General features: G+C 36.3%; 1 protein-coding gene across 1 annotated transcript; it reads right to left on the reverse strand.

Moving 5' to 3' along the window:
• Nucleotides 1–2,620: 2,620 nt before the first annotated feature.
• txndc15 (thioredoxin domain containing 15) lies at nucleotides 2,621–12,670 on the reverse strand. Its single transcript, XM_030154709.1, has 6 exons — nucleotides 12,446–12,670; nucleotides 10,654–10,967; nucleotides 9,334–9,480; nucleotides 7,193–7,356; nucleotides 3,887–4,017; nucleotides 2,621–2,980 (listed from the first exon to the last, which is right to left on the reverse strand). The coding sequence occupies exons 1-6, from the start codon at nucleotides 12,534–12,536 to the stop codon at nucleotides 2,784–2,786; spliced, it is 1,044 nt and encodes a 347-aa protein (XP_030010569.1). The 5' UTR covers nucleotides 12,537–12,670; the 3' UTR covers nucleotides 2,621–2,783.
• Between the last annotated feature and the right edge of the window lie 9,505 nt (nucleotides 12,671–22,175).

The following is a 22,175-nucleotide window of genomic DNA, read 5'->3' on the forward strand; positions in this document are numbered from 1 at the left end:
GTAGTTTATAAAGTTTTATTACTTTTTTTTTTTTATGTATTGTTTGTCTCCTGCACTATCTTTATATCTCTATGCATGCATGCATGTACACAAATATCTAAAATACCTTTCTTGTCTTTCATTGCCCCCTCCCAACCTTTTGGAGATAGGTTGCTGCCATCAAATTTAGGCTTTTTTTCCCCTTAAAACTGCACATTTTCTCAGTTGCAACATTTGATATTTTCTTTATTATTCTCAATTGCTACATTTTCTTTGTTCTATTGTGAATAAAATATGGGTTGATGAGACTGGCAAATTATTGCATTCTGCTTATATTTACTTTTTCCACAGCATCCTAATTTTTTTGGAACTGGGGTTTTAATTTCAATACAGTACAAGGCAATTTGAAGTTTAAGAAAATAGAAGAAAATGTCAATTTGGATCTGAGAATCTCAGTTCCAACTGGCTGACATGTGTACATTAAACGTTGTTAATAATAATAATAATTAGAGTTCTATAGCACTTTTCAAGGCATCAAATCGCTTTACATTATTGATCCATTATTCATTCATTCTCACATTCACACTCTGGTGGTGGTAAACTACGTTTGTAGCCACAGCTGCCCTGGTGGTAAACTACGTTTGTAGCCACAGCTGCCCTGGGGCAGGCTGATGGAAGTGTGGCTGCCAATTCGCACCTAACGGCCCCTCCGACCACCACCAAACATTCATACACCAGTTTAAGTGGCATTGGAGGCAAGGTGGTTGAAGTGTCTTGCCCAAGGACACAACAGACTGACTAGGATAGAAGGGGATTTGAAACAGCAATCCTTCAGTTGTTGGACGACCCACTCTCCCTCCTGTGCCATGGCCACCACTAGACAACAGCTATATGATGCAGGTGGATGTCTACAGGTCTAAATAAATACACTGAATTCTACAGAAATGGTAATTTGATTAATCGCTTGGAGCCACTCAAATGTGTTTTAGAAATTTGGTATTTACATATGGCAGGGGTGTCAAACTCATTTTAGTCCAGGGGCCACATTCACCCCTATTCAATCTCAAGCGGGCCAAACCATTAAAATAATAGCATAATGACCTGTAAATAATGACAACTCCAATTTTTTCTCTTGGTTTTAGTGCCATGAAAAACATTAAATTATGAAAATATTTACATTTACAAACTATCCAAACAAAAAAGATGTGAATAACTAGCAAAAAATACCAGAAAAAAACAGAAAAATGAGTGATTTTTTTTTAATATTGTGCCTCAACTTTTCACTTGTACTTGTGCATTACACACAATATTACACAAACATTTGGCAACAGTCATATTATTGTTGAAATTTGGAAGTTTGGAATTTAGAACTAAAATAAGAGTAACTTCTACAATATTATATGTCATCTTATTATTAACTCAACTTACAGATCGGATCTACAAATACAACATTTAGTAACAGGCAGAATATTGTTAAAATTGTACTTCTCTTAAGACATTTCAGGTTGTTCATATTTGTTCAGGTTATTCACATTTTTTGTTTTAGTGTATATACATGAAAATATTTACATTTACAAAGAGAAACACTTGGAGTTTTCATTATTTATATGTTATTATGATAGTATTTTACTGAATCCTGCCCACTTTAGATTGAATTAGTCTGAATGTGGAACCTGAACTAAAAGAATTGTTAATATCTTAGTGTAATTCATCGGCCCTTTGGCGGGCCGGATTTGGCCCCCAGGCTGCATGTTTGACACCTGTGACATATGGGGAGGCCTTTTAAGGGTTTGAATTTACAGGTTTCTTTGACAACTGCAGGGTAATGAGAGAGTGGAAATGTGACCAAAATTGAACAGAAAGGTAAAGATCCAGGGCATGATAGTTTCTTTTTTTTGTGCCAGTGGGAAAATATTCCACAATTACCTTTCAGTACATTGTAATTCAAGTGGTCTGAGAACACACGAGACCTTTGCATCTACTCCTTACCTGTATTTTTAGGCTATAGTAAACCTATCCCAGTGCAGAGTTTGTCTAATCACAGGTGATTCTAGACAAGTGAGAATGTTGAATATGTGAATGATAGTTGTAATAGACCTTTTTCACAGCAAATATTTTGACTCTTTAAGGAAGGAAACATAGATGTAATTGGAGTTGTGGTAAATGATTGCATCCCACTGTGCTGTATCTGTTCAGGGCTTGAAATTGTTAAAGCTTATTCATTGGAAAAGCCTCCAGGGAAAACTAAATTGAACAAAGCCATCATTAAAATTATCAGTATGTGATGTGTGAAGCCAACATGTCTGTTGTGAAAAAATGTCTATTACCATCTCCATCAGACATGATTCTGCTGCTCTACTGCATATCTCAGCATAAATGCTTGGAAAAGTAGCTTCACTTTGTCATATCAACATAAGATGGACTCAGGCCATCTGTATTTATATTTTGTCTTTTGATTTAGACAGAGAGAAGACAGCTGCAGGAGGATGTTTTTCCAATTAGTTTAAGCTCCTGCTCGTTTAAGAAAACATGAGAAGAGAATCCACATGACAGCCTGTTCTTCATCTCCAAATTAGAGGTCATAATTGTGGACCAAACCACTTCTCACCTCTGTTTCAGAGAACAGAATACACCATCAAGCTTACTATTATTATGTGCTTTTTACTAAAAATTAGACACCATCACTAACATAAAGTAGTTTCTTCAGCAAACATCAAAATTTAGCAAATTACCAAATGTTTTAAAAGCAAACTCAGTAGGTTATCCAACAAATTTGTACATCTAGTGACTTGCAGTCTCTATTTTCAGTCCTGATGCTCATGCTCCTGTCCTGGTATGAGCCAGCGAATGCTGTCTGTCCGCAGGATGGCATACATTGTGAAGCCAGTGATGAAAAGGACAGAGAAGACCAGCAACCAATCAATGTTCTTCACAGCAACGCTGGAAAGTGGACCGAGGCGGTCTGCTTCTGTCACGTTTCTGTCTGGACCAGCTTCAATCCCTGCAGCACAAAAATATTATCTCATCAACTTATGGGTAGTATAGAACCCCAACCATATGATCACTTATCATGTAAAACATTATGGGTTAGTTCAGACAAGGCACTAATACAAATAATTCTCAGGAGTACCGACATGGAAACTAAGCAATATACTGTTGTGGATGGTGGCAGCAAACTAACTAAAAATGCCAACCTTTAAATAAACAAATAAATAAATATTAGTTAAATCTTTACATTTCTGTATTCTCAGGTAGCCCTTATAAATCACCAATCAATCAATCAATCAATCTTTATTTATATAGCACTTTTTCATACAGTGAAATGTAGCACAAAGTGCTTTACATATAAAATCAGTACACCACCACCACCACCACCACCACACATTCACACACACACACACATACAAGCACATACACACCCCGCCACCCATGTATTCAGTGTTAATACCCATAAATAACGGTAAAACAAAAAGAAATAGACAAAGAAATCAAGGAAAGAAACAGGCTGAGCATGGGGGGGACCATAAAGCAACAGAGAGGAGGCGCTATCACAGGTAGCCACCTGCACCAGGGGTCAGAAACAGCCACCAGCAACCAAGTGCCGCCATCATAGAGCTGAATCCTGACCGGTGAGGGAGGGCGAAACCGCCACCACATCCCGGTGGCAGGGACCCCACCCCACCAGGGAGGAACAAACCCAGAGAGAGTGCCACAACCACCAGAGCCCACAGCTGCCCCCCGGTGCGGCAGGCAAATGCGAACAGGTAAGAACCTTCCATTGGATAATTACTGAAGTGAGCAGGGAGCATAAAGACTGGACCATGGAGCAATGGGAATTTGGCATGTGGTCTAATCAGTCCAGTGTTTTCTAGCAGCATAAACATAAAGTATCTCCTTTTGTCTGTACCTGTCTGATTAACAAGGAAGGACATAAGCGTCTCCAGTGTCCTCTCTGTGTGGTTGAAGCGGGCCATGGGTTTGGCTCCTTGGAAGAGCAGGATGTTGGGAACCGCCACTGTCCCAAACCTCGTGGAAAGGCTGCCAAGAGACAGGGGACAACTGATGATATATTTTAAGTTATTCCAGCATCCCTGGTATGGTCTAATTCAGTGAATAACAGACAAAACCCCACAGAATTTATCATAATGACCTTTCAAGTACTCAGATTTAATTACTTTTGTAGCCTGTAGTTAACAGTGCTTCAGTGATAGTCTGCTTTACGGTTCATTTCAAGGTGTTTATAATGGTGCATATAATAGATAAATACAATCCCATTTTACAGCACAACATCGTGATGGGAGTAAATATTAAAGAATAAAATTACGATGTCACATCAATATAAAAAAATAATCCAAAGCTTTTAAATTCAGGATTCTTTGCCCAGCATAAAAAGTAATGTTGCTTTACAATTACATAAAAGTATGTAGTACTCAGGGTTTCACAGTTGGGTAATTCCGTGCCAAATCACTAGATTTTAGAGAAAGTTCCCGACTCACCATCTTAGATTTGCTTCATAATATTTTATTTTGATGCCCTAGAAACTAATAAGTACTGTGCAAAATTTGAGGCCAATATCTCCACTAGTTTTGGAGATATTAAGCCTACAAAAAAGGGGTGTGGCCCCATATTTTAAGTGTTACAATCAAACATCCATAGTTAGAGGGCTAATAACTTTTGAACTATTTATACTAAATGGTTCAAATTTTCACACCTAATTCCTGGATATAATATGGCTAGGTACACATATGGAGAGCTTTGTATGTGACATATTTGCAGATTTATAGCATGCCAAACATAGCTTCCTGGAATGCCCATTTGTCCATGGTAGCACTTTTGGCTCTCTATATCTCCAGATTTAATGACACCAGATGTTTGATTCTTTTTAATATATGAGACAAGTTATAGTACTGCCAGAAAAACATGTTATATCTGTGACAAAAATTATATTCTCACATGTACATGCCCCTAAAAATGGGGGGGGGGGGGGGACGTGTTGAGTCTGTATTTTGACTGCTTATAGCAAATGTCTGACTAGGTCTACCAGAAAACAAATTATATCAGTAAAAAGAACTAGGTCTAATTGATATATGTACCAATTATGAAGTTGGTGCTGTGAAGGAAACTATTTCATTCAAGCTGTTGAATATAGAAGCTTTATGACATGCGAGAATGTCATTCTCAAGGCTACATCACATACTGTATTATGTCATTATTAATTCAAATTGTTTTGCATATACATAACATGTTGTATATTTGTAAATCTCACAGAAGCCAAAACTTGAAAATAAAATATTTGACCAGTGAGATTACAATTCTGGGTCATCACTTTTTGGATGTCTGCTGCTGTAGCAAGACTGGTATCTGATGTCATCATCAGCCTTGGCAGTCTGCTACTGTAGCACTTTTGGGTCTGATATCATCACCTTGTGAAATCGTATTGGCCTGCTTCCCAGAATAAAAAACATGCTGACTTGCTAAAAAGATTCAGTTGAAGTAGCCTATTGTGGGGTGCACTTATCATATTGTTCCATGCTGAATTTCAGGCTTGTAACATTAATATGGCTTCATCAATGTTACCATGTTTTATTGGAGAGAAGCTTCAATGTAGTGATGACTGTCACAAAGTGGATTATGTGAAAAACCTCAAAAGGTAAGGCTTTTAATTTAGAAATGATTGGAATTATCAATAACTGTCACATTTAAGATTTTATTTCAACCTTTATAAATACAAGGTATATACAACAGTACAGTATTTCTTATGCAGAAGGTGTTCGAGTAATAATTTAGGAGCATTTCAATATAGAAAGAAAACACAATTTTTTAAAAATTTGTTCTGTGAATAGTAATGTAAATGTTTCAGTGTAGTGTCTATAATACAGAGATCTATGCCAACTTTGGACAAGCAGAAAGAGTAGTCTTGGATGAGTAAAAGAGTAGATCATGCTGGGGAATATGTAGACATATGTAGCTGTTTCCATAGTATCTTATGATAAAGCATGTAAGAAAGTTATGTTATTTTCAAGTTTTGGCTTCTGTGAGATTTACAAATATACAACATGTTATGTATATGCAAAACAATTTGAATTAATAATGACATTAATAATTTTTAAATTAATAATGACTGCTATCAGCAGTCAAAATACAGACTCAACACGCTTTTTTCCATTTTTAGGGGCATGTATATGAGAGAATATAATTTTTGTCACAGATATAACATGTTTTTCTGGCAGTACTATAACTTGTCTCATATATTAAAAAGAATCCGACATCTGGTGTCATTAAATCTGGAGATATAGAGAGCCAAAAGTGCTACCATGGACAAATGTGCATTCCAGGAAGCCATGTTTGGCATGCCATAAATCTGCAAATATGTCACATACAAAGCTCTCCATATGTGTACCTAGCCTTATTATATCCAGGAATTAGGTGTGAAAATTTGAACCATTTAGTATGAATAGTTCAAAAGTTATTAGCCCTCTAACTATGGATGTTTGATTGTAACACTTAAAATATGGGGCCACACCCCTTTTTTGTAGGCTTAATATCTCCAAAACTAGTGGAGATATTGGCCTCAAATTTTGCACAGTACTTATTAGTTACAAGGGCATCAAAATAAAAAATTATGAAGCAAATCTGAGATGGTGTGTCAGGAGCCTTCCAGTGATTTGGCACGGAATTACCCAGTTATAACAGCAACAAAAGACATAGCAGTAGATAATGTTCTGAAGTAGAGTGAGACCATGAGAGTTGTTGTCTTTAATATTACTAAAAATCTGTCTGGTGCGAATCAGGTAGAAATAATGTTTACAGATGTAGTAATTTATTCATTAAATTTACTAACTAACTTTTGTTCATATTCTGTCATGTCATTCAAATGAAACAAACATAAGTAACATTAAAAGTTCACTTTAGTAAAAGGGTCAGGATAGAATTTACAGGCAACAAAATGAAACAGGCAATCACACTGAATATAACTACATCCTTCTCTGAATTTGAATGTTGGAAATGTTGGATACATTAACATTTAATAAATGCACAAATTAGCAAAATATATGATGTAAGCTTAGTCAAAAATGCTGCACATTATAGTTTTAAAGTTAATTAATAGGATTTGAAAATATCTGTTATATTACTTAAACTACGACAAAAAAAACTTTCAAATCTCTGAAAGTTCCTTTAAAGGGAATAGATTCTTACTAAGAAGGGAAATCACCTGCTGTGCTGAGAGGCATCCAGTGCCAAGAAGTGCATACTGGGAAACACTCGAGGCAGGGCATTGAAGTGTGGTGCCAGGGTTGCTGAAAACTGGCACCAGGTGGTGAAGAACAGCACCACAGAGCACTCTGTACTGTTGGCATTCAGGAAATCTGTTAAGTCCTGAAAGAAAGGAGGAATAAGAATGCAGACTGACGACTGGATTTAAGTGTTACCTGAAAAAAAGGACAATTGAAATCCTCTTTGAGCTGTTAAACAGTTAATCTTAGAATAAGCTTCTATTTCAGGGTCAAATCTTGTTTCTCTCCTTAGGCAAGGAAATGTGTTTTTAACCTTTTTTGGGGATACTTTTTCTGCTTTTGATAGTATATATTTACAGTAGATAGCAAAGATTGACACAAAACTGGGGCAAAAGAGGGAAGGGATGACCAAAATTAACAAGGCTTGCACTCTCCAGATATTCTACACATGTTGGTCCCCTGAAGTAGAACAGAATTAGGCCAAAATCCTTCCACACTTTTCCCTTTCTTCCATAATAACATGTACATGTACAATATGAGGGAATCTACTTCAACTTCAAAAGGGTTGATAAAAATCAATGAAAACCATGAAGAAATTGTACCTGCTTTACATTGCAATTGGAGTTGTTTTTGATCTAGCATTGTGCTGTATATTAAGTTTACATTGTATTCATTCATTTATAATGTGTGTCTTATTGTCAGAGTTTATCGTTTTAGCAATGTTGAGACTGGTTTCTTGGCTGGGACACCCTTGACAAAAGACTATAATCTCATAGAGAATTTATCTGGTTAGATAAAGACAGTTACAGATTGCAAGATTTCTGCAGTCTCATAGGTTTATTGGGGATTAACCCAAACCCTAACCCCAACCCTAACCCTAACCTCACTGTCTGACATGGAATAATCAACCTCCCCTTTGGTATCATGGTAAACAATAATGGTAAATTACAAACCTTTAAAATTACAATAGATTCAGGAAGAACAATGTGGTTTTCAACCCAGTCGTGGAATATTGGACCGTTCCTCTACAGGGTCCTACAGAGTTCATGGGAGTTTGCCCATCCGATCTACATGTGTTTTGTAGATTTGGAGAAGGCCTTGGACTGTGTCCCTTGGGATATGCTATGGGGGGTGTTTTGGGAGTATGGAGTCCATGGCCTGCTGCTATGGGGTATTAGGTCCTCGTACAACTGGAGTCAGAGCTGGGTGCGCATTGCTGGTAGAAAGTCGGATTCGATCCCAGTGCAGGTTGGACTCTACCAGGGCTGCCCTTTGTCACTAGTACTTTTCATTCACTGTTAATGCTTATGGACAGAATTTCTAGGGCCGCCAGGGGGTAGAGGGGTTCTGGTTTGGGGGCTTCAGAGTCACATCTCGTTTTTTTGCAGATGATGTAGTCTTGTTGGTTTCATCAAACTGTCACCTCCTGCTTGCATTGAGCTGTAGAAATGGGTTTCCTCTGCAGGGTGGCTGGGTTCTCCCTTGGGGATAGGGTAAGGAGTTGAGCCATCCCAGAGAGGCTCAGAGTACAGCCAATGCTCCTCCACATCAAGAGAAGCCAGTTGAGGTGGTCCAGTCATCTGGTTATGATGCCTCCTGGACTCCTCCCTGGGGAGGTGTTCCGGGCATGTCCATCAGGGAGGAGAACCCGGGGCAGACCCAGGACATGCTGGAGGGATTATATCTCTCAGCTGGCCTGGGAACGCCTTGGAATCCCCCCAAAGGAACTAGAGGAGGTGGTCAGGAAGAAGGAAATCTAGACTTCTTTACTTAAGCTGCTACCCCCACAACCCGGACCCGAATAAGTGGGAGAAGATGGATGGATGAATGGATCAATGGTAAACATAAACATATGTGTCGTCTTAATCAGTCATTTCATGCTGCACACCTTGATTTCTCAATTGATTGACTGCTTAAGAGAAGATGAAGAATTTTGACAGTTCCTGCCACACTCATAATATGACAAGGTAAGACAAAGGTAACATAGGTTATCTTTTGTCTGGGACTTCCCAGAATCACACAGTTTCTGCCTGCCTCATATATATATATATATATATATATATATATATATATATATATATATATATATATATATATATATATGTATTTATATAGTTACCTGTGTAGCATTGAGGATTTGCACTGTGAAGGTGTCCATTCCTGTGGTGTTCCTTTTATCACAGTTGACCTTGTACATCTTTGCTGTCTCTGTGGTGTTTTGCTCCTCAGTTGCTATAACGTCTGCATGTACCATTTCCAGAGTCACCTGGAAAAAAATATGAATAATTTCATTAAGTGTTAGCATGGTTCTTAGGTGTTAATATTTCCCACTGAAAGGATCATCAACGGGTTACAACAGCTGTCTAAACCAGAACAATTTTTTATGCCCAGGAAAGTCTCTTGAGATTGATGTGGTTACATGACGCCTATTTTAACATCTCTTGGTGGACTACAAATGCTGTGCCAATGCTGTAGGCAGGTCTGGCACACTCCACTGTTGTTCTTTAATAGGGCTACTAGTTATCTGGGTTGTTTGTCTAGGTCTTGGGCGGTGTTGAGTGCAGGTCACATAAACAGTGCATTTGCAAAATAGTGTCAGGAGAGAAGTTGCTTTGGTGTAACATATGTGGATGGGGAGGTGTGCCATGGTATTAAAATGAGAAAATCTCTACAAGAGAAAACATGTGTCTTAGTCAAAACGTGCGCCTTTCAGTTTACAGTTGCAGCTCTGAGGTGAGTTTGTTCTTTCACATTATGAGGGAAACTTTCAACATGGAAACACACAGAAAGAGGAAGGAAGGATAATGAAAATCCTGCCACTGTGAGACGAAAATATTTACCCATTTTCTGGAAGACTACATCCAGCAAGTCAAACTAGGGTCCACCTAAACACAGCTAATGATTCCTAAGTAGATGATGCTTTTCTATCTAGTTGTCACTAGTGATATCAATATTGTTGCTTAATTATCCAATGTAATATTGGGTAAAAAGCAAGGTTATTATAAAACTAAGACCAAAAAAAAAAAAAAAAAAGCATAAAACTTATAACGCTGAACAATGCACCTCAAACAAACAAAATAAAATTGCAGTTAAAATCAACAAGTTAATGGGTCATGTTTTACAAAAATAAAGTTATCAATGTGCATTATGGGACCTCTGATAAACAATGGTTTTGTAAATCGTATCCGATGTTAGATCCTATCTTTTCAGTTTGTTTAAATGAAGCCCCTCCTCCTAATATTCTCCTGGAAAGCTAAAACCACATAAAAACTGAACTGATACTATTCATTTCCTAAAAACTAAACTAAACTGATGTCAATATCGAAGTGAAACACTAAATAAACTAAATACTAGATGTAAACTGAAAAATGAAAAATAAACTAATGAGTGTTTAAAAACTATAACAATTCTGGAAATTCAGCACCAAACTAGTAGTGACCTGCTGTGGTAATTTTGTGTTCCTCTCGTCCAGTGACACTCCTTCAGTGCTCAGATCGGGTGAAGCACACTGGCCCTCATCACAAGGCGGGGAGAAACCTGTCTGGTAGTTCTTCATATTTTTAGGGAAGAGAGACTCAATGTCAGATGGATCGATGGGGGCTTCAGTCCCCATCACAGCATCTGCAATCTCAGCTGTCTTGAACTGCCTCTTTGGCAAAGAGTCCTGCTCTTCAGACTCCACAAATTTGGGGATGTTCTCCAAGTCAGACGCTTCATCATCTGCTGACCCAAACTGCAGTAGGTCATCATTTTCTGGAAACATAAACAGTACATGAATTTGTGTACATACATATGACCTTTTTCAAGTGCTGCTTGAAACCGCATGAAAAAAAGAAGGACAGTAAAAGAGTAAAGGTTAAAGCAGCGTATGACATTCATCACCAATTTTTCATCAAATCTGTAAAACCCGAGTGATAGCCTAAGTATCACGAATCTGGCAGTCTTTCTGTGATCATGCACCTGAATCACTTCCCTCATGGTGAACAACTTCGAAGTTGACTCCTCAAGTAGTCCATTTGTGTACATACCAAACCAAAACCAAACCGTACATTTCTGGAATTCCACACAGCCACAGCAGCAAGAAGCAATGAAGCTGTTTCTGTGTTTGTTGCTGCTGTGGCCATACTGCAGCTGTGTGGAATTTCAAAAAGGTCCAAGTGACGCTTTGGTTTCGGTTTGGTATGTAAACAAATGGACAGCTTGTGATGGAGTCAACTTCGAAGTTGGACAGTTGGACATAGTTGTGAGGTAAGTGATTCAGGTGCATAATCACGGAAAGACTAACAGATTCGTGATACTTAGGCTATCGTGTAGGTTTCACAGATTTGGTGAGAAATTGGTGACAAACGTTATACAGGGCAAAATCAGAAAAATTATTCTTTTACATTCTTTGGAAGTATATAGGGTAGAAAAGTCATTATATTACTTTACAGCATAAAAAAATTGTGATTTGACTCATTATTCCTAACCTCAAACATAATCATAAAGCTTTGATTACATTATGGACCTTATAATCGCAAAGAGGAAAATTTAACAAATATTATTCTTCTGAGTGTATTTAATTTGAGAATCAATGACTTAACCTTTAAGACATGCAAAATGGGTAAATGTACACTATTTTAAAGAATCATTTTCTGCCCCTTTTGCAGACTTCTATCCTTCATTATGTTTACATGCATTACTTTCATATTTTATACAATGTGACTATTTTATCATGTTTTGTACATTTGTCCATTTTATACACCCTACAGTGTATTTATACATTCATAGCAATTACTCTGTATACACAGATGGAATATCTATGATCATACTGTTCAATAAAAACCGAACACGAAAACAGGTTGATCAACATTACTGAAACGATCAACCTATTTGTTTTGCCAATGAATTCAATCGAGTGTAGCAGCTTTACTTAAGACGTAAACATGTACTATTACGTTTCAACGTGTTGGTTATGTGCAATACAAAGTGTCTCCTTGGCTTTTTCTTTCGTTATCTGATCATTTAAAGCGGGTTCATGTTAGCAGCAGCGGGCTAGCTGCATTCGCACTGTAACTATCTCCACTAATTTTACCACCATGGACATTGTTTGGTGATATAATACTAAACAACAGTGCTACGATTTAAAGGCAAACTACAAACGTTAGCTATCTTTTTGTCGTGTTTTGCTACCACTGTTAAGCTAAAAAAAAAAAAAAAAAAAAAAGATAATTTAATTAACTGACACTTACCTTGTGTTATCGCAGACCTCAAAACATTTGAAAGGTACAGCATAAATAATAAAATGTGCGAAGTGTTAAGTTTGTTTAAAACCCCGTTCATGTTTTTGGAGCTCAGCAAAAAGGAACAGTAAAAGAAGTATCGCAAAATAAAAGTATGAATCACAGCATGATGTTGTTTTGATAGCGGGAACCAATATTTCAGTTTGCAGCGGGACAATTACGCTGTGACACTGGTGACAATTTCCGACAGCCACTTCCGGGTTTGCTTTACGTTTCACACACTTCTACTTCTTGTGCTTTTCGGCAGACTCCGTTTAACACACATACATACAACACATTTTGATTTATTTTAGATTTATATAATTCAGCCTTATGGAATAATCGAGTTATTACATTGAATAGGAAATCAGTATTTAAAAATGATTGGTACCAAAGGAGCATTATATTTGTTACATATTTAATGGATTGTGATGGTAACCCTCTAAGATAAGCAGATTTTGTGGAAGAGTACAATTTAGATTGTTCTATGAGTGAAAAAAATGTGTAATGCGATCCCTTTACCTTTACTCCATCTGATTCGAAACTTCTTAAGTTATAATACATTTGTACCAAAATTACCAAAAACATTGATAGGTAAATGAAATCTGTTTGAAAGAAAATGTAACAATAGATTCATTAGTACTGTGTTGAAGTCTAGGTTGTGTCATGATTATTGTAGAGAGATCAGATGGCAGAGACCCACCTCTCTAACATCTTGTGCACTGAACAAAGCACAGTCTAAATGTATGAAATGGCCAATCTTGTCATCTCGTCACTTTAAAATTATAAACAGGAATTATCCTGTGGCAGAGTTCCTTAAGAAAAGATTTAAGTTTGAGGTGGATCAATGCTCCTGCAGGGGTAGGGATGAAACCTTAGAACACTTATTTTTCTTGTGTCCTGCATTACACTGTGTTTGGTCAGACTTAAAAAAAAAAAAAAAAAACTGGATTTCACTTAAAATTATTATTCCATGTTTTGAATGATATATTATTTTTTACATGGATAATTTAGCCTCATCTGTTTCAGATATCATTAACATAATTGTATTATTGGGTAAAGATCACATCCACTGTGCGAAATGGAGAAATAACAAGACCTTCTTTTCTGGATTTACAAATTAATTTAAAATGTTTGTCTTGTGCCTAAGAAAATTTGAAAAAAACAAAACTGCAATGAAAACAAGAAAAGCACTCGGAGAGCACAGACCTCCGCCAAGACAGATCTGCCCCCCACCCCCCAAATCACCACCAAAATGTAATCATTTCTTCCTTGTGCCAGTATCAACATTTCCTGAAAATTTCATGAAAATCCATCCATAACTTTTTGAGTTATCTTGTTAACAAACAAACAAACAAACAAACAAAGACGCCCGCACACAAAGCAAAGTGATCACAATACCTCCTGGCAGAGGTAATAAGGTAGAAAATTGCTCGTTATTTATTATTTTAATTTAAAGACTCTGTTGCATGTCTGCTCCTATACATTAATTTACAATGCCTAATTATTTGCACTGTATTGTATTTAAATGTATTTTTGCTCTTGCCTTATATATCCCCATGATTTTTTGTACTTTATTTTACTTATGTTCATTTGTATTACTGTATTATTATCCTTGTTGAGAGTTTGCACTTTTCACTAGTTCAATAAACAAACAAAAAAAAAATTTTCTTCTTTTTTTTTTAAACTTGTCTTGTCCAGCATCATAACAGCAGAATGGTAGTCTGACTGACTGCCTTTTGGTGCTGAACAGATTTGCTTTGCCAAGGGAAACTTCATAAAGTATATGAAGCTCCCTTGATTTTCTTTATTATGAGTTTTGTTGAACCACATTTCGATGCCGGACCTGACGGGGGGGGGGGGGGGGGGTTGACGGGGAGAGAGCAAGAAACAAGAAGGTGGCGAAGACCCTCACAAGAAAGTATCAACAATACAAACAGTAACAACCATGGTGATAATTATAATGGTAATAATAACTACAACCAGAACTGAGTAAACTGGGCAGAAGAGAAATAAAAGAAACAAAACAAACAAACAATCAAAACTACAATAAAATAGAATAAAATACATAAGACCTATTAAATGATGAATATAAGAAAAGAAAGCATGAACATATCAAGCATGAATATCATACACCACACCCGCCCAAATAATACCAGTAACAAATCCACACATCAGTTGTCCACATTAATCTGCTGTGACAGAGTGACTGCATCAGAATAAAGCAAAGAGAACAAGGCAAAGAGACTGAGGTGAAGAACACAGACATGCAACTGCAACCGCACTCCCTCCAAGGACCAGGGGACAACAAAGAGGGCCCCAAGGCCTAGCCAACCAGCAGACACCACAGAGAGGGGGGATCCAGCCCACCCCTCCGAGAGGTGACAGTGCGCCCGCCCTGAAGATAGTCAAGGGAGGGCCCAGCCAGAGGCCCCACAACAGCCGAGCACAGGCCCCAGGGGTACCACAGAGGGGGGCCGTTTTAGTGACCCCCCCCCCCCCCCCCCCCGCAGTACCCCCTCAGTGCATGCACACTCCCCAAGGCCCTACATGCTTTGTGTTTATTTTTTCTAATTATTTTTTATTGAGACAAATATGCACCACCTACAACTCACTCCTACACTCTTTTGTTTGAAAAGTAAACTTTGGAAAAGAATCAGAATATTGCATTCCTTGAAAATTAAGGAAAGCAGAGTTAACACTAGCTGGTAAAAGAAAAGGTCAGAACATATCTATACACCTTACTCTCAACTTCATAATTATGCGAAATTGTTGTTTTGTTTTGTTTTGTTTTGTTTCCTATTTTATTTTCATACATACTGTAGATTCCGGCTGTTACCCAGTGTAACTATGGAGCTTTATACTGCAAATTAACACACAAGAAACCCTTCCTTTCCTGGAAGAAGTGCGCCCCGATCTCAAAATGTGAAGATAGATGTAAGCTACTGCAGACAAGCTTGCATTCCTCAGATCAGTGAATAAACGTAAAGGAAACGGGCAGAGCATAACTTTTATTAGGGAACACAAAAGTAACAGTAAGGAAAACTCAAATGAAGAAATGGCAAAGCTTGACCATGAAAAACTGATCACTTTAATCTATCTGGACCTTTTTAAATACCCAGTGACTACTCTCTGTGGACACGACTACTGTATGAGCTGTATTACCAACTTCTGGGATGAGGAGGATCAGAAGAAAACACAGAGCTGCTCTCAGTGAAGACAGAGATTCATACCAAGGCCTGTTCTGGTGAAAAACACCAACCTAGCAGAGATAGTAGAAGACCAAAAAAGAGTCATACACCAGGCAGCTTTACCTGATCATTCCAGTGTTGGACAATGCTTGTGATTCCTGCACAAGGAGAGAGCTGAAAGGAGAGAGCTGAAAGCCTCCAAGTCCTGTCTGGTGGACGGCCTCTTATTGTGAAGAACACCTTCAGCCTCACATCCAAACACAACACACACATAGGCCTATGTTACTGTCTGAAGGGAACAGAGAGTAACTTTAATGAGACAAGACTTATTGTTTTTACGATTGGACTTGCATACAAAGATACTTGCAGAGAGGGAACTAGGGAACAGTTTGGATGCAATAAAAAGATCATGTCATTAAATTATGACAACTATCATTGTATTGACAAATGAGTATTACTACAAGGCAGAAATTATTGGAGAATAATTTTGGGTTTTTTGTCAGGCCTTTTGAGTGATTTATATTCATGTGTTCCTGCACAGATCAGTCATTATGTTTTTCAATACTTAATACAAGGTGATCAAAATTAAACATTTTTTATTTATATAAAATGTGTTGTATCATATCTAAGGCTTTTGCATCTTATAATTAGCAAGTGTAAGAGGCAAAATTCCTTCATTTTCTCAGTTTTAAAATATGAAATGTTTTCATTCTGTATTGACAATGTACACCAATATTAAGAATCACAAGGATTTTTCATTGTTTTTAATCAGTTTTAACTGTTTTTGTGATTACTTGTGGTTCATGCCACACAAACTCAGGCAGGCTGTCACAGTTCAAGTTACACCAATTTCTAATTTTTTTTTTACTGTATGGTTGTTGGAATTTATCACATCCAGAAACCTTAAGGATCATTCACAATAGGGATACAGTTAGTTACCTGAATGAAAAGGCTTTCATTGTAATAAATTAATATGTGCCTTGGCATGTGGTATTTGTTGAAGTTTTTCTACACAGCATTTATTAGAGAAAAAAAGTATACATTTTGTCCCCCATACACAGCATCATACTTCATACCCTGTTTTGGGAAATAATATACACTTCTATGATATCTTATGAAAAATATTTTCCCCTTGAAAATTGAAATGTATTTATTCTGAGAATATGCTACATCTAGACAAAACATACAGACATGTAAAAATTGTAGGACTCTCTAGCGAATATGATATATTGTTAAATCTGTCTGTAAAGTCAAAATAAAGTTGTTCTACGTATTAAATAAAATGTAGTTCTAATAAGACTAATATTGTTTTCTCCACTTTATCTAATGTTAAATGGAAACTTAATTATTAAATTCAGCCTACTGATGCTACTGACTAAACCACTGAGGTAAACATTTAAAGGAACATTCAAGTGGAATCAGTGGTTGTGTTACTTTCAGATTTATTACACAACTTTTGAACATTCCACAACAATCATGCAGGAGTAAAATGGGAGTTGTACAAAGCTTTACAGGCTTCGTCAATCACACTTTAGTAATAACTGGGCTTCATATCTTCTCAACAACACGCAAAATGTGAGGTAATATTCTTCAAATCATAGTTTACAGATGACAGACTGTGTGTTGAAAAAGAAATAACTTGAATTATGGAAATAACACAAAGTACAACAGTCTGTGTCTGATTTGACTTGAAATATTACAGGTGAAAATAACAGCAATGTCAGGAAATTTGAGTCCATTCTGCATTATATTCATTTTACCTTTTATCATTTGTGACAGTATCCTTTTCCACTGAGCCACAGAGAAATCGGTAAAATCTTCCCTGATGGGTCAAAATCCAAACACAAGTGCCTTCTTATGACTACAACAAAATGTTTTAAAGAGTGTGTTTAGGAGCATATGAGAGCTTGACAGTATACAGAAAGGTACATAGTTAAACATATGCAACAATAGTGGTCTTTACTGTTATTGTTAAAAAGAGTTCTGTTTTTTTTTTTTTTACAAGTTTACAACAAGTCTCTTAACAGAGTGTAAAACCAAAATAACTGAGATACTATACAGGTTCAATCAAATGAAGGGAAATGTCATTTCATTTGTAATTCTAACACAGAACTGGATTATCAACTGTAACCCTATTTTTCCCCTTCAGGCTCTGCACCATAACCTAAAAATCAAAAAAGAACAAAAATACAATACAAACCAAAACAATAAAATATGTTTAAAATGTTCAGATTGTGTGGCATTCAGGCACCCTAAACCATGAGCTCAAGATAAATAGTGGTTAAGTATCAAATATGGTTACATAAGAATTACATATAAAAGAGAATAACCTCTCCATATAAAAACAATGAAAAAAATGAATTAAGTTTACATTGTCATGTATATTTTTTATCCATTATACAGATTAGATGTGACACTTTAAAGGTTCTGAATGTATACAAACAATCGTAACATCTTTAAAGGTTCAATATGTAAGATTTGTGCATGTTAGCATTAGCTGACTCCTTTGTGAATTACAATTTAGTGTTGCACACTATTGCTGATATAGAGGAGCAGAATGCTGACAAGCTAATCAAGCTAGTGCCATAAAACGACTGCCTCCCAGCACGAAACAGATTCTAAAACAAACTTCACAAACACACTGGCACACTTGAAATATGGAGATTATGTCATGCTGGGAGGCAGTTATTTATTGACTAGTTAACTTTATTTCTAACCTAATGGTAACTAGCATTGTTACTGCTGTACAGATGCAGAAGAGGCATTGAACAACTCTGAAGCTGGCAGGAGTAATGCAGAAAAAACAAATGGAGTCTCCTGTGTACAGGATGTCAGCATAGAAATAGAGTTACTGTCAATAAACTACCAGCTCACAAAACAGACTCCAACACAAACTTCACATGAAACCATGAGCATGCATGGATTTTACACACTTAATATTTAGTATGCGTACATAAGTTTGGAGTGTGTGCTGGAATTCTGGGACAAAAGTCAGTGGGATTGACATTAGTTAATTAATGGTAATTTCATTTCTATGCTAACTGTAGCTAGTTTTGCACACTGTCGTAAATGAGCACAAGATAGACATTTACATATAAATAAAACATAATAATATATAATTAAAAAAAGTTATCTTGAATGTAGGTAACCAACATAGCTGTTCACTAAGAAACACAGTAAGCTAACATAACACACAACAATCTAACACACTGAACCTTTAATTCAACCATGATCTCTAAGTGCTTTTTCATATACATTTTACACTTTCATGCTGCGGTTATTTTATAAGATGTCACACTTTTTTATTAAATCAAATAGCATAAATGCCTACAGTTATATAACAGCACACTCTTTGGTAAAGGAGGGTGAAAAAAGATGGTTTTATGTGAAGGTTTAGTAACCTCTTTTAACACTACACACATAAAAAAAAACATGATCGAAGGCCTTAGACACAAGTATCAAAATACAATAGTAATAAAAATTGATAGTATCAAAGTTACCACAGTACAACACATACATACAGATTATTGCACCAACTTGAACATTTTAAAATGTGTTAGTTTTACTGTTTTGAAAGTTGAACTTATCACTTTCATCTAGTACCAAAATGTAATTTAAATTAAAAACAGAGTGAATGATCAACAGAGCACAGTGTCAAATTTACAGAAAAATATAAAACCTAGTCAATTCTTTGTTCGCCTTAAACTGCCACTTACCTGTTTTACTACAGTTGATCTATTTGTGGTGCATAAAACAAAACAAATATCAAATGGATAGATTCGTTCATCTATTCATGTCTGTCTTACACTTGTTTACACAACACTGTTTTATGTCACATCCAAATTTTCCAAAATTTTCCAAAAAAAAAATCTAACTCAGTCAATCAAGGGTTCTGCTAATTGTCTGATAAATTACCTAAAAAAACCCATATATATATATATATATATATATATATATATATATATATATATATATATATATATATATATATATATATATATATGTATATATATTTTATGGCGCCGTATGAATGTGTAATTTGAAAAACAACTTGAAGTTAAATAAAACAGCAACACATATTTTTCCCCTTTCATACACCATTTGTGATCACTATAACCAAACTAGACTATGATGAAAGTGATTTGATATTTTTTTCTCACATGATTTTAAGTGTCTCTTAAATGTGGGTTTCAGTTGCTTTTCAGAAAACCTCTTCTGTTTTTGTTTAGAGCAGAGGGTGAACATGCTGCAGCTGTTTCTTCCTTTAACACTTTAAAACAGTTTCCTTATGCTGCTGACAGAAAATCTGACTTTAGGAAAAGTCTGCCCTCTATCTGCAGATTTACCATAAAAACCCACATGGTGCTTCACAATGTAAAAACTCAGCTGCAGAGATGATCATGGTGTCAGTAGTTTACAATCACCTTGTTAATGGGATTAAATTAATATCCTTAAATGACACAAGTACTTTTGAATCTGTAATTGAAAAGCACATAATATACTTGAGTTTTGTTGTCTACACACAATGTAACTGCCTTTAATCATCATAGTTGGTGCATTCAGCAACATATTCATATAACACATAAGCTGACATTGTCAAAGTCAGTCTCTTCATTTAATAAACCACTAAAGGGAGGCATATCTTTAACTCCTTTTTTATAGTGGCTTCCACCAGCTTGTTTGGGATATTTGTACAACTGAGGCAACCAAATTTACAAAACAAAGTTAGGAAAATTATGAAAACGGATTGTTTTGGTTTTTGCACAAAATTAGAAATGGTATTTAAACAATACAAAGCCCAAGGCAAACTGGTTTCTATAACTGTAAACACTGTTCATCTAAACATTTATCTGCAGATAACTTTTCTATGGTGGAAAATGATCAAATGAGGCCTTCATGGTCAAAACAGCAATGAGAGAAAAAATGTTCTCATTAGGAGGTGAACTGCTGTATTTTAGTTTTATGCTTTTAGTGAAAAAGAAAGAAAGAAAGAAATATGAATTTGGTTGACAGCTGGACAGCACTATCTCAGTTACTCTGATCATATCTGCATGCTTGTGAACAATGCACAGACGCTAATGAAGTAAAACACAGCAGGAGTCCTGTGTTTTAGTGTTAAATCTGGGGTGTTATGGAAAATATTGGATAATTTGAGCTGTTAGCCTGCAGGACAATCAAAGTGAGCAGTGGTACCTTCTCATAGATCTACAGCAGGGGTCACCAACCCTAGTCATCGAGAGCTACTATCCTGCATGTTTTAGATACTTCCCTCTTCCAGCACACCTGAAGGTTGTTATCAGGCTTCTGCTGATGATAGGCTTATCATTTGAATCAGGTGTGTTGGAACAGGGCTACATCTACAACATGCTCTTGAGGACCACGGTGGTTGACCCCTGATCTATAGTATCTCTCAGATGCCAGTGAGAAAAGCACTTAACTCCCCACTGTTAATCTGAAGCAGCACAAAATAGAAAGCTGGAATTGAGACAACGATGTCCACACTTTACAAATGGGACACTGTCAAGTGCCACATCCATTGCAATTACAGATTTTTTCAGTTGCTTACTTTTCAAAATAACGTTGCCATACTCTTCCCCCAGTTTACTCCTTCAACTGTTTTCTACCGCACATGGACAAACATGATCAGATCAGAGTTGATCTGCATATTCTTTACATCATTACTCAATCCAACATCATGTTCCTTGTAGTCATTTCCTGCTTGTTGCCCTAGCCAACCCCAAGTGACATATGAATTCATTTCTTGGATGTAATTTTGGCTCCTGATGTTACAGCAGTTGAGTATTAATATTATTCTCCATTTATTTATATGAGTAAAATGTATCGTTATGGAGCTAAATTCCTGTCAAAATCTAACAAGCCAAAATGTTTTATCAATGCCCTGCAAGTTTCATTTGCAGATCCAAATGCAAAGTGCATCTCTAAAACATCATGCTACAAAAAACACTACAACTTCCTTTCCTTGATTTTCATAGTAAGCTAAAAAAGAAAAAAGAAGGGGCAAGATGGATCACTATGAATTTTTTTTTTTTTTTTTTAAGTCTGCATTAAAAGTCATGTGACAGTTTTCTTAATCTTAGCAGAATACATTTTATGTACTTTTAAGACATACTATAGTAGTTATAGAGGCATCATGTTTTAGAAATTGGGTGTGTATTTATTTTATATGCAATTTTTGTATTGGAAATCAAACTGCTTACATTTGTGAATGTTTTCTACTTGCAAACCATGCTGAGATGGCTAATGAATCATAACACAATTGTAAAAACATGTTGTTTTGTAAGTTTTGGCCAAAAATTTGCTCCATTTATTACACAGCTTTCACCAGTGCAGTGGACCATGCTGTAGTTCTGTGGCCTATTTTTATCACTTCATTTCAGGCTTTGACATGACATTTTCCGTTTTGCCAAATAAGTTAATTGCTGTTAACACAATATGAGACGTGTTTCAGTAGCTGTGAAATTAGGACAGATCCAATCTCTGTAATAAGA

This window comes from Sphaeramia orbicularis, chromosome 14 (assembly GCF_902148855.1).
Source record: "Sphaeramia orbicularis chromosome 14, fSphaOr1.1, whole genome shotgun sequence".
Classification (NCBI taxonomy): domain Eukaryota; kingdom Metazoa; phylum Chordata; class Actinopteri; order Kurtiformes; family Apogonidae; genus Sphaeramia; species Sphaeramia orbicularis.